Source organism: Pelophylax lessonae, assembly GCF_965119305.1.
Source record: "Pelophylax lessonae genome assembly, chromosome: 11".
Lineage (NCBI taxonomy): Eukaryota > Metazoa > Chordata > Amphibia > Anura > Ranidae > Pelophylax > Pelophylax lessonae.
The window spans coordinates 52,445,672-52,458,735 of NC_138778.1; the positions used below are offsets into that span (position 1 = coordinate 52,445,672).

General features: G+C 47.3%; 1 protein-coding gene across 2 annotated transcripts in view; it reads right to left on the bottom strand.

Moving 5' to 3' along the window:
- NFS1 (NFS1 cysteine desulfurase) overlaps window positions 1-13,064 on the bottom strand; it is a 34,080-nt gene that overhangs the window by 12,694 nt on the left and 8,322 nt on the right. For both annotated transcript variants that reach the window (XM_082271380.1, XM_082271381.1), the window contains exons 4-6: window positions 5,832-5,915; window positions 4,584-4,736; window positions 4,387-4,480 (exon numbers count right to left, since the gene is read on the bottom strand). In XM_082271380.1, the coding sequence (XP_082127506.1) occupies window positions 4,387-4,480; window positions 4,584-4,736; window positions 5,832-5,915 (331 nt within the window). The remainder of the gene's footprint in view (window positions 1-4,386; window positions 4,481-4,583; window positions 4,737-5,831; window positions 5,916-13,064) is intronic.

Here is a 13,064-nt window from a genome sequence, read left to right on the forward strand (position 1 = left end):
GACCCACACAGGTTTCAAATTAAGAGCAGCAGCTGTGTCCATGCAGTTGATACATCCCAACGGACATGAATGGGGCTGCCTGCGTGGGGACGCACGGAACACCTGTGCAGGCAAACACAGCTCTCACACAGGGGTATGCTTAAGTACGCACATGTGAATAAGGCTAAATTTGCTTAGGTTCAGTCAAATGATGTTACGCTGAGTAAACAGATACCCAACATGTCAAGTTTTAAAATTGCCTACGTTTGGGCAATGGTGCCAAACTACGGTACTTAAAAATCTCCATAGGAGACGCTTTAACTTTTTTTTTTTTTTTTAACAGGTTAGCAGCTCAGGGCTACAGATGAGGCCTAGCGCAAGAATTCTTGCACTCGCAATAACGTTTGCGGGGATACCTCACGAGTGGTGCGAACACCATTAACCCATGCGAGCGCAAACTACAAATTGAATTGCTTATGGGTGCGAGCATGAAGAGACAGGGGTGCTTTAAATTTGTTTTTGTTACACTGTCCCTTTAATTTTGATCACTTTCAGAAATGTAAACATCCCTCGTTCTAAAAAAAAAAAAAAAAGGCATGACAGCTGCTCTTTATGGAGACATCTGGGGTCTACAAGATCCCACATCTCTCTCTACCCTGGAAAGCATGAGATCAAAAAAGAAAAAAAAGGAAAAAAAAAATCAGTGTTTTCCAGGAAAAAAAAAAAAAAGGCACGGTTTACAATACATCTGCCAGAGCTGGAAGTGATGTCACTTCTGGCCTCACAGGATCATAGAGATAGCCGGGGACAATCCGGTGTAACTTTAGAAAAACCTACCCCGTGAGAAATGCATACCCACGTCACTTCCTGGCAGCGTAGCAGTGCGCATGCTCACAGCCCCGGTGACGTAATTGAACAGCGGAGGAGCTGACAAGAGCGCACGCTCGAAGGGTATTAAATTTTGAGGGTAGTGTGTGTAACGTTACACGGCATGAGCTGTTGCAGCGGTTACATTAAAACAGTTCGGCCGCAACATGAGTCATCTCCGCTCTTAACCCTGTCACTTCCCTGATCTCGGCTAGTAAATGTAAAAGCGGCGGCGGGTGTATGAAATCTAAATCACGGAGATCTCGGCTCCGTGATCCGCTTTTACATTTAGTAGCCAAGATCAGGGAAGTGACAAGGGTAGGAGCGGAGATGACTCATGTTGCAGCGGAGATGTTTTAATGTGGTGATGCGTTGTAACGTTATAACACACTACCGTGAACATTTCATACCCTCCAAGCACACGCACTAGTAAGCTCCTCAGCTGTTCGCTGACGTAGGTGCACTGGCAGTGACGAGGGTATGAAATTTTCACGGGTAGGTTTTTTTCACAGAACACCGGTATACAACTACCTCTATGGGAACCTGGCGGCACTGCCAGATTGCATCCTGGGCTCCCTGATGGCACAGGAGAGGTCGGAGAGGCACCTGCGGGCGTTACATCTGCCAGCTGTCTGACAAAAAAAAAAAGACACTGGGACTAGATCTGTAGCTGCAGGCATCATCCTGATATCTCCACTTAACCACTTAAGCCCCGGAGGATTTGGCTGCTCAAAGACCAGGGCCTATTTTGCGATTCGGCACTGCGTGACTTTAACGGACAATTGCGTGGTCTTGCAACGCTGTACCTAAATGAAATTGACGTCCTTTTTTTCCCACAAACAGAGCTTTCTTTTGGTGGTATTTGATCACCTGTGCGATTTTTACTTATTGCGCTATAAACAAAAAAAGAGCGACAATTTTGAAAAAACAACAATATTTTTCAAATTTTTTTCTATGAAATTCTCAAAAAAAAAAAAAAATGTAAAAAATCAAAATTTTCTAACATTTTAGGCCAATTTGTTTTCTTCTACTTTTTTTTTTTTTTTTAACTAATAATGGCGGCGATCTGCAATTTTTTTTTGCAGGACTGCGACATTGCGGCGGACAGATCGGACCCCTGACTGCCATTTTTGGGGGTACCAGTGACATTACTACAGTAATCAGTGCTATAAATATGCACTGTTACTGTAAAAATGACACTGGCAGGGAAGGGGCCAACTTTAGAGATCCAGGGGTTAAGTGTGTCCCTAGGGGCGTGGCTTTTGATGTAACCACAGAGACATACCACCTACATAGCAGGATCGTATAGTCTCTGCAGTTACATCAGGGAGAATGACAGGCGGCTTTGTTTACATTAGCCGCCTGCCTTTCTCCCTCTCCAGCGGGAGATCGCGAGTGACCGGCGGACATTGGAGCAGCCGGTCACTCGCACAGGGATATCAGGGAACGAGCGAGGCCGGGAGCGCGCCTCCTATTGGCTCATGGGCGAGTGACGTACCGGTACGTCACTTTGCCCAGGTGGGGCTGACCGCTGCAGTATATGATCTTGCGGCGGTCGGCAAGTGGTTAAAGTCCAGGACGTCATATGCCGTCCTACGGGTGGGAAGTGGTAAATGGGAAGTACCTGCTCTGTGCAATGGTTTTGCAAAGAGCAGCCCCCATTCTCCACTTCTCTGGTCTCATGCTGGCGCTCCAGGCCCCATCCTCCTGCCTAGTGCCCCCATAGCAAGCAGCTTGCTATGGGGGCTCCTGAGCCCCTGCTCCATGTGTCCATTCACAAGCAGAGTGGGGTTCAGCCCCCACCCCCGCACATTCCTCATTGGCTCACTGGCTGTGACTGACAGTAGCGGGAGCCAATGGCTACCACTGCCGTCTCAGCCAATGAGGAGGGCGAGACGTGGAAGAGCTGAGGCTCTTGTGCACATCGCTGGATCGAGATGGGGCCCAGGTAAGTTTTAGGGGGGGGGCTAGGGGCACTGCTGCACAAAAACCTTGAGCCTAAACAACCACCTATAATACACATAATTATTTATTTTTTTTAAAGCAGTGCAAGTATCTGACTTTAGCCAGGTATCAGTTTTTAGCAGTCCCTGTACACCTGAGGTCAAAAATGAGGAGGGAGTTTGGGTTGTATCTACTTACACTTAAATTGTTGCTAAACCCAGGACCCTGCATTCACTATTGGCGCTTTTCCACTGCATGGTACGGCTCGGTATGGCTCGCTTTGGCTCTTTTCCACTGCATGGTACGTGTTAGAACGGTTCGGTACAGTTTGTTACAGCGGTGCTTTTCCACTACATGGTACGGCTTGCTTAAACAGTACCACCTTGGTTGGGGTTCCAAGCGGGCCGTACCTATACCATATCCCACAATCCTTTGCATGCAGCCTTGATTGTTTGTCACTACTAGCCACTGATTGGTCAGAGAATCGTAATCCCACCCACTTACTACTTTAGTGGAAAAGCAAATCGAGCCGAGTAGAGCCTATACAGTGCTGAAAAGGGCCGACTCATACCACGCAGTGGAAAAGCAAGCCGAGCTGGGCCAAGCAGTGACGAGCCGGTACTCGCAGCGGAAAAGCGCCATTAATCTGGTCTCCCATATTACACAGAACATGGAAATGCAATAATTTTAGCAAATATAAACTGCTAAACACCTTTTCTAATTAGCAGTCTTGTGACTTCTATTAGTGTCTGGTTAAAGCTTGTAGGAGGAGTTTTCATTCTCCCGATTGTCCTATGAGATTGCAGGATTCCTGACTGTCTGTCTGGACAGTGCTGATTGGCCCTGTGCTGATCACAGGCACCCTCCCAAGAAAAGAATAAAAAAAACGCTCTAGCAATATACACTAAACTGAGCATGTGCAGTCTTTCCTCAAGCCTCTGTTCTAGCAGCAGATGAATTCGGGACTTTGGAAGAAGGGTAGGATCAGAGCAGACAGGATCAAACAGCCTTTTTACACAATGCGGAGGATTAACCTCTTAGATTCCACAGCGAGTATAACAAGCACACAGATTTTACTGTTGTGGGTTTAGTGCCACTTTAACTACCGTATACCGGCAGTTAAAGTGGTAAGGTTATGGAAATCTTATGACTTGCCTATCCACTATGGCTGTTTCCTGATATTTTGGTGAACCTCTTACAATAAATAAAAAATGTTAAAAAAGAAAAAAAAAAAAAAATGAGGGAGAAAAAGCACAAGGAGCCAAGCAGCTGTACTGCAATACAAAGAGAATGATGATTTGAAGAGAAAGCCGACAATGAGAACAACATATTAGTGGGCTGTTTTTCCTTCTACTGTCCAGTTAAGTGAAAGCAAAACTGCAATAGAGAACGATCAGGTCCCCTCCTGACTGCAGGCAAAACTGTGGTGTGTAAAACCGCTGTCTAAGCCTCAGGACAGGATGGACTGAAATACAAATCTTTTAAAAGGTACAACAGCCACTATTTATGTATTCCATCCCTGTATTTAGCGGTTTACCTGGAGTTCAGTTTTAAAAAAATTTTAAGATAAAAAAAAAATAAAAAATGTATACTAACCAATGTCTGCTATAGGCTGTTTCACTCCTATCTCATTGTTCACAGCCATAACAGATACCAGACTAGTGTCCGGTCGGATAGCCTCTTGTAGAACCTAAAAGCAAAAATAACCGTGCCTTTAACAGAAAGGAAAAACCAAGAAGAATATCTGCTACACGATCACAAAACATAATGAGAGAATCTTATGTGGCAGTCACCTTTAAGTCCACTAGGCCGTTCGTTTGAACAGGAAGGTAAGTGACCTGAAATCCTTCTGCTTCTAAAGAGCGGCATGAATCCAGGACACACTTATGTTCAGTCTGAGTGGTGATGATGTGTTTCTTGCGGGACTTGTAGAATCTGGCTACTCCCTAAAACAAGAGGACCAATATCAGAAACAAAAGAAGAAGTTAATTGAAAATAAACGCCCCCATTGTTAAGGAAATCTGTCATAGTGAAATACAGGGAATGCCATTGCAGACTTCCTTCTAAAAATCCTGGTTCTCTGGCTGTCATGATGGGCCCCCTATTAAAGAGGCTTCCTTTGCTGACCTCTCTCTGAAACAGCTAGTCACCTGCAGTGGCAGACCATCCATTGGGGGCGCAGGGGCATGCAGTCGGCCCCTAATCTAGTGTTGTGTGCATCTAAAAAGACACACACAGCCTGGGTCGGGAGCACACTCGCAGGGATGCCCCTATAGCTTAGGGGAAAAAGGGGTGGACAGAGCGAGCGAGGGACTCCAGAAGAGGCAAGGGATTGCTCTGTGAAAGCAAGTATACCATCTTCATTTAAATGAGAAAAAAAAAAAAAAAAGGCGGCTCTACAAATGTTTGGCTGCACTTCTCCAGTGGATCACATGAGTTCAGATTGCTCTGCACTCCTGCGATCTGCTTTCAGCTGACAGCCGTCACAGAGCCGGTCCAAGCTGGGGCAAGATGACAACAATAGGGTCAGGATCCACCCACATGCCTGGACCCCGGCACCCGGCTCAGCCTCTCAGCAGGTGTGTAGGGGTGTACTCACTTTTGTTGCCAGCGGTTTAGACATTAATGGTTGTGTTGAGATATTTTGAGGGGACAGCAAATTTACACTGTTATACAAGCTGTACACTCACTACTTTACATTGTAGCAAAGTGTCATTTCTTCAGTGTTGTCACATGAAAAGATATAATAAAATAATTACATAAATGTGAGGGTGTACTCACTTTTGGGAGATAGTGTGTAATTATATATATATATATATATATATATATATATATATATTTATTATAATGGATAGGGTAGCGATTATCAGTAAAGCAAATTGTTTCACCATCTCTGTTTTAGGGACAACTATTCAAAAGAGGAATTCTTCTAATTTTGGAGAGATTATCTCTCACACGGTGTCTCCGCAGGAATAATAAGCCTAAGGCACAAAAACTGACTGACTTTCATAAAAGGACTAATAATGAAACTTACAATTTACCTTTATAGCAATATTGTTTGATTCAGTGGCCCCGCTTGTGAAAATGATCTCCCTTGGATCTGCTCCAATCAGGTTTGCCACTTGCTGCATAAGAAAAATAAAACTTTTTTTCAGATAAATACATTCGATAATCTACATTTCATTACAGTAAAGTGTTTAAACTTCAAACGATTCAACTGAGGGGAAAAAAAAAAAAGACAAGGTCGCAGCACTGGTTCATTTGTCCTTGGATAAGTCATCTCTTTCTCTCTGTCCTAGAATCCCAAAATAGATCGTCAATGCTATATGCAGTGCTGGCAGTCCGATTGTGACAAGTAAATCAATATGCCAAAATAAATACATAGAATGCTTATTTATATATTCCCATTTTCAAATGCTTTTTTTCAGGCTTGATGTCTTATACCAATTAGACACTGACAATACTGTATACTGTGACATAGGGGAATTATTAGCTCAGTGGTAGTGCTTCCCAGCGTGTTGACCCCCCCTTCTTACTTATTGTCACTGAGTTACTTTAACTGACAATTGCGCAGTCATGCAACAATGTACCCAAAAAATATTTATATAAATTTCTTTTTTCACACAAATAGAGCTTTCTTTTAGTGGTATTTGATCACCACTGGCTTTTTTTTTTTTTTTTAATTTGAGCTATAAAACGAAAAAAAAAAAAAAAAAAAAAAAATGGGATTTTTGACTTACCGCAAAATCCACTTCTCTGATGGATACAGCTCCTGGTATTGATAACCATTGGGTTATACTGCCCCCTACAGGGGTAGGACACTAGGCAGAAAAGAATTCTGGCTACACCCATGGGCAGTCCCAAGGGGTATACGCCCTCTCTCTAATATAGCCACTCAGTTTTGTTACAAGCAGTGTCAGGAGAATTATAACGCCACAGAGGGGTGGGTGCTGTGTCCGTCAATGAACAACAGAGAAATGGATTTTACAGCAAGTCAAAAAACCCTTTTTCTCTTTCATGCATTGATAGACAAAGCTCCCGGCATTCATTACCATTGGGATGTCCCAAAGCAGTGTTAAACATGAGGGGTGAGAACAAGAAAAAAATTCCCAAGGCTAAACATTAGGCAACAGGAGTTTAGGAGCCCCCCTGAAAAAAACAATACACTCTCAAAGAGGATCAGGTCCTCTTAAACCACAGCCTGCAAAACCTTGTGGCCAAAAGGAAGCATCCACAGATGCCAACACATCCACTTTATAAAGCCTTGTAAAAGTGTGCATCGACGACCAGGTGGCCACCTTGCAAACCTGTGTTACTGACGCCCGATGACGGAATGAACCACCGTCTGTCTGATCTGGAAATGATCACAGAGGAAGCGGACAACTCTTTACGATGCCCACCTGTGAGCACAAATAAGAGTCTGACTTTTTGAAAGACTCCGTAGCTGCCTGTTACGCCCTAATTGGCCGGACCGCATCCAAGGCATGCAAGGCCATTTTCTTCAAATGTTTAGGCCTAGGACACAGGGAAGGCAACACAATGTTTTCATTCAAATGAAAATCAGAGAAAACCTTTGGAAGGAAAGACTGACAAGGGCGAAGAACCATCTTATCCCTGTCACCAGATAGGGTGAACGACAGGATAACCCTGTGTGCAGATCCGATAGCCACCAAAAAGGCCACCTTCTGGGACAGCGTAAACGGTAATCTCCGGAAATTTTTTTTAAAGGGAGGCTTCTGTAGAGCTGAAAGCACTAAATTGAGATTCCCAAAGCGGCAAAGGAGCCCGCACTAAAGGGACCAAATGTTGGAAACCCTGAAGAAAAGTAAGCACCAGGGAGTGTGTGGCCAAAAGTCACTGGAAGGAGACCACCAAAGCCGACACCTGGCCTTGACGGTACTTGAGGCCAACTTCTGTTCAACCCCCTGTTGAAGAAAGGTTAGGATCCGAGCCACCGAGGAGAGAGGATGAACCCCAAGCCACTCACGCCACACAATGTACAATGGTAGATCTTTCAAGAAGTAGATTTCCTAGCTTTCAACAGTGTAGGAATCACCAAACATGATAAACCTCTATCCTTCAGCAACTGGCGTTCAACAGCCAAGCCGTTAAAGCCAGCGACTAAAGCAGGATGGAAGATCGGCCCTTGGCACAGCAGATCCTCCCTGAGAAGAAACTTCCAAGGAACGTCACGATCAGCCGCATCAGATCACCAAGCCTGATGAGGCCAGTCTGGAGCTACTAAGATGACCAGAATCACTTCTGCCTCGATCCTGTGTAGAAGTCTTGGCAGAAGGTTGAGAGGGAAGGCGTAAATCAGCCGACACGGACCCCAGAGGGCCACCAGCGCGTCCGTGGCATCCGCCAGAGGATCCCTTGACCGAGCCACAAACCTCTGCACCTTTCTTTTGAGCTGAGACGCTAACTGATCCACCTTGGGGGTACCCCACCGTTGACACAGCTGATGAAACACCTCCGGATGAAGGGACCACTCCCCTTGGTCCAACGCCTGCCGACTGAGGTAATCCGCCTGCCAATTTTCCACCCCAGGAATGTGTAAGGAGGATAAGGGCTGGAATGGACCGTTCTGCCCACCTAAGAATGCTGGCTACCTCCAGAGCCCCCAGGACACTTCTTGTGCCCCCTTGGTGATTGACATAACCCATGGCCGTGGCATTGGTCGATTGAACCATGATCCGTCCAATGATCCAAACACAGTCTGATCGCTCAGAGTTCCAATACATTGATCGGCAGTCTGGACCCTTACAGCATCCAGATACCCTGAGCAGAATGCGTGCCGAGGACACCTCCCTAGCCAGACAGGCTGGCATCCGTGGTGACCACTGTCCAATACAAGGGGAGGAAGGATTTTCCCAGCGGAAATGCCGGAGAATGAAGCCACAATGTCAGGGACTCCCATTGTTCCCCCGACTCAGCCAGATCGGATTGTCCAGAGACTGCGGAGTCTTGTCCCATTTGGTCAGAATCTCCCTTTGCAGGGACCTCCTATGGAACTGTGCAAACTGAACTGCTTCAAAAAGGTAGACACCATCAGGCCGGGCACCCGCATGCAAGTCGAGAAGGATGACCATCTGTTGGACAGCAGGAGACGAATCGCAGCCTGCAATTTCTGGACAAACTCCAAAAGGAAGGAGCACTCTGGCTAAGGCCGAGTCCAGAGTCAGGCCCAGATAGTCCAGCTTTGTGGACGGAACCAGAGCAGAGCAGACTTCTGAAAATTCAGAATCCAGCCGAACTCCTGCAGAGTTCGCATTGTGAGCTCCAGGTTTTCCACCAGAACAGAGGGAGACTCCAACCACAGGAGATCGTCCAAGTAGCCCAGTACCACGATCCCCCTCTGGCATAGCAAAGCTAGCACCGGGGCTGACACTTTTGTGAAGACCAAAGGGTAACGCCACGAACTGATAATGCTCCTCTCCCACAACAAAGCAGAGAAAACGCTGGTGACTGCCACATATCAGAATGTGAAGGTAAGCATCCTTGATATCGATAGAGGCAAGGAAATCTCCCTGATACAGGGATGCCACCACCATTCTAGTGGATTTCATTCGGAACTTCTGTACCCGGCACAAAGCAGTTGAGCGCCTTGAGGTCCAGGATTTGACGCACTTTGCCTTCCTTCCTGGGGACTGTAAACAGGTTTGAGTAAAAACCCTGAAAACGTTCCAAAGTAGGAACTGGGACAATCACCCCTTGTAGGAACAGGTCTTGTACCACCCCAAACAGGCCCTGTAAGTGGTCTGGGGACAGGCGCAAGTTGGAAGGAAAAAAACCTTGCAGGGGGACAAGAGCAAAGCCCAATCTTGTAGCCGGATCAAATGACTTTGTGGACCCACTTGTCATGCACTAGGGAAGTCCACGGATTCAGAAACCAGCAAAGACGCCCCCCCCCCACCCCCGATACCGGTAAGGGCGCACCTTCATGCTGAAGAAGTCTTATCCACGGGTCTGGAGAAACCCGATCTTGGCTTGCTAGACCAGGCTCACTTGGATCCCCCTGAAGAGGCTGTGAAAGGCTTTGAGCCCTTGTCAGCCGACCCTGAGGGACAAAAAAAAAAAAAAAAAACTTATCAGCAGAGAAGGAAGACCTAAGCCTACAACGAGGTTCCTTGCCCTTAGTAGCCTGCAGAAGAAAAGTACTCCCCCCCCCAGGGTAGCTACAAACGGGTGATCTCCGTGGAAAGGAAGAGCAGTCAAGGCCTTTTATGAAGTCTGATCTGCACACCAGCACTTGAGCCAAAAGACACGCCGAAGGACCACCGCCAAAACAGAGGTGAGCCATCAGGGGAGCTGCATCCAAAGAGGCATCACAGATAAACTGCAGCCCCTGGACCAGCTGGTCTGCCAGCTAGGCCCTCCAATGGTGAACACTGGCCTCATCGCCGAACCAGCCAGAGTGTACATATTGCGGGCCACAGCCTCCGCCTTCCTGTCAGCCCGATCCTTAAAAGCCGGGGACTCCTCAACCGAAATCATGGTTGCCTTGTTCCATCTGGAAACCGGAGGGTCCACCACTGGTGGCACAGTTCACTTCTTAAGAAGGGACTCATCTGGGTAATGCCTAGTAAAGAGCTTTGGTTGTCCCCACTCTCTTGCGACAATCCTCCCAAAATTACCAGGGAAAGGAAACTCTTTTGCTGCTCTACATGGCTTGTGAGTGCCAAAGGGTATCTGTGCCTCAGTTGCAGCTTAATCCACATTATCCACCATTAGGGTCTCACGCACAGACACAATCACGCATCCACCAGCGCCTTTTCGTGCGTGTTCGCAGACGTGGAGGAATCATCCTCACTATCAGCAGATTCCAGGCACGTGGTTGCATACCCAGCAGGGTTACCCACGTCTGCTGTGGCCGAATCAGATTTAGGATCTGATGAGACAGATGAGGCAGGGGGTGCTTTTTGCTAGCCTGACGCTCAAAGGCCACCTTCACCTAGGACACAAGGGACTCCAGGACTGCCGTCAGTGCATGGATGCACCCGTAGCCTCGGAGAGGGGGATAAGGTGGGAAAATGTGCTCCAAAGACTCCACTTGGCTTGGCACTTGGCTGCACCCCCCGGTCACCAGGGGGACCCCACAAAAAGTGTAAAAAACACTGCTAAGGAACAACTCCCACCGCACTTGGCTGCACCCCCCGGTCGCCAGGCACTAAGCGATCCTCAGCAGAGAGGGGGGGGGGGGACCCCACCAGCCGCAGAAACAAGTGCCTACAGCCACCAGGATAATGCACTACACATGCGGCAATCATCGAGGAGTCAGCACTGGGGCATGAGGAGGGGCTGCCAATGCAGAAAATGCCACCCACGGGGCTCCACTGTCATGGCCACCTCTCTTTTCAATGGCAAACTACAGCAAAAAGGCCGGACTACACAAACATGGCCACCGTGTATAGGAATACAAAGGCTACAACAAAATGGCGGCCCCGCAAGGCAACACGAGCCATACAGGGACCCAGGGGGAAGACCAGGCCTCAGAAACAAATCCAGGCAGGATTGGGGGGGGGGGCCTTGGCAGAAGCCCCCACAAGGTACACCCCCACCCCTCGGCACAGTCGATCGTCCAGTTGTTGGCGCCGCTCCCCCCTCAAATCCCCATCGCTGGTAAGCACCCTGCCTCCACCCCAGGAACAGTGGCCAGACCATCAAAAAATAGCCCCAACATATGTGGAGGGGGGGGGCAGGTGAGGGACTCAGCAAGGGGGGGGGTTGCCTGGGGGAAGAAGAGGAACCCGGGGGTCCAATGGTCCCAAAGAGGGGTCCACGCCCACCCCAAAACCCTCCAGGGGGCGAGGGGGTGGGGGACAACTACTCACCATACCAGGAACCAGGCGGGCACCGCTCCAGACAGAACCCCTCTCCATCGAAATGCGGGGGCTGTCGGCCAGGAGGAACTCTGCGGCTCGGGTTGAGACCCCGGTCGTATGCGACTTCGCAAGGCGTTTAACTCACAGGCCAGCCCCCATCCAGTGGGGCTATGCCACAGCTGACCTAGCGTGGAGCTGAGGTCTGCGTGCTCACTGGCCAGACTGGGTTGACCACTAGATCTAGATTATCCAGCCTGTCACCCCGTCCGGCAGTTGATTGTAGATCTCACAGGAAAAAATCCAGGAGAAAAAAAAAATGCCAGGCCCAGAGATCCTCAGCAAGGAACAAGGTGCTTACTCCTGACTAGGCAGAAAAAAACTGAGTGGCTTTAGCAGAGAGGGGGAGTATACCCCCTGGGACTGCCCATTGGTGTAGCCAGAATTCTTTTCTGCCTAGTGTACTACTCCTGTAGGGGGCAGTATAACCCAATGGTTATAAATACCAAGAGCTGTGTCTGTCAGTTGAATGAAAGAGAAAAATGTAATTTCTTCATGAATTTAAACAAATCTGTATTTTGCTACATTATTTTTGGCTTGGCCAAAAAAAAATCCCAATAAGTGTATATTGATTGGTTTGTGCAAAAGTTACAGCTAGTAATTAGGGATGCACCGATACCATTTTTTTATTTTTTTTTAACATAGAGTACCGATACTTTAATTTGTTTTTAAGTACTCGCCGATATCAATTAACGATACCAAATTGTCTATGAAGATAAGTAGAGGAGTGGTTTGAGAGGAAGGTCGTAGGAGTTAGGGAGTTGGGTGACATCAGGGTGGGGGGAAGTAAGTGAGAGCAGGATAGTTGAGGGTGGGGTGGGATGCAGTTTCTTATGCAGGTGGATTCTCTAGAGCTGGGAGCCTGTGACCACCTGAGCACTGCTCAGAATGCAGACGAATGAACAGAATCATTCAAAAGTAACAATATGTTACTTTGCATCAATGCATAATCGCTTATGGAGCAGTGTTCTTTATAAACACTGATTGTGCTTTTGACAGCTAAAGCGGTCAACACCTTCTCTGAGTACATAACGCTGGCTTCAATTAATCAAAGCTGACAATTACAGAATATTGGGTCCCAGGAGCAGGGTAGAGAGACTGGACGTGTTACACACATCCTGTGTACAATGATGAAGTCTGGAACTTATTAATAACTGCACAAGGTAATTGCAACTCACACATTGTTATGCTTTTTGCGCCATATTTAATTATAGTATGTACAAAGATTTGTAGATTTTCCCTTGAAAGGCTAGTACTCTGCTTCCCTGGTAAATAACTGCCGAGATAAAATGTCAGGCATAGAGAAAATACACTGTTTTCAGTCAGTCATACATGACTAGTAGACATTGAGAATTCTTAGTTACTGCTCAAAAAGATGGTTCAAGGATTACC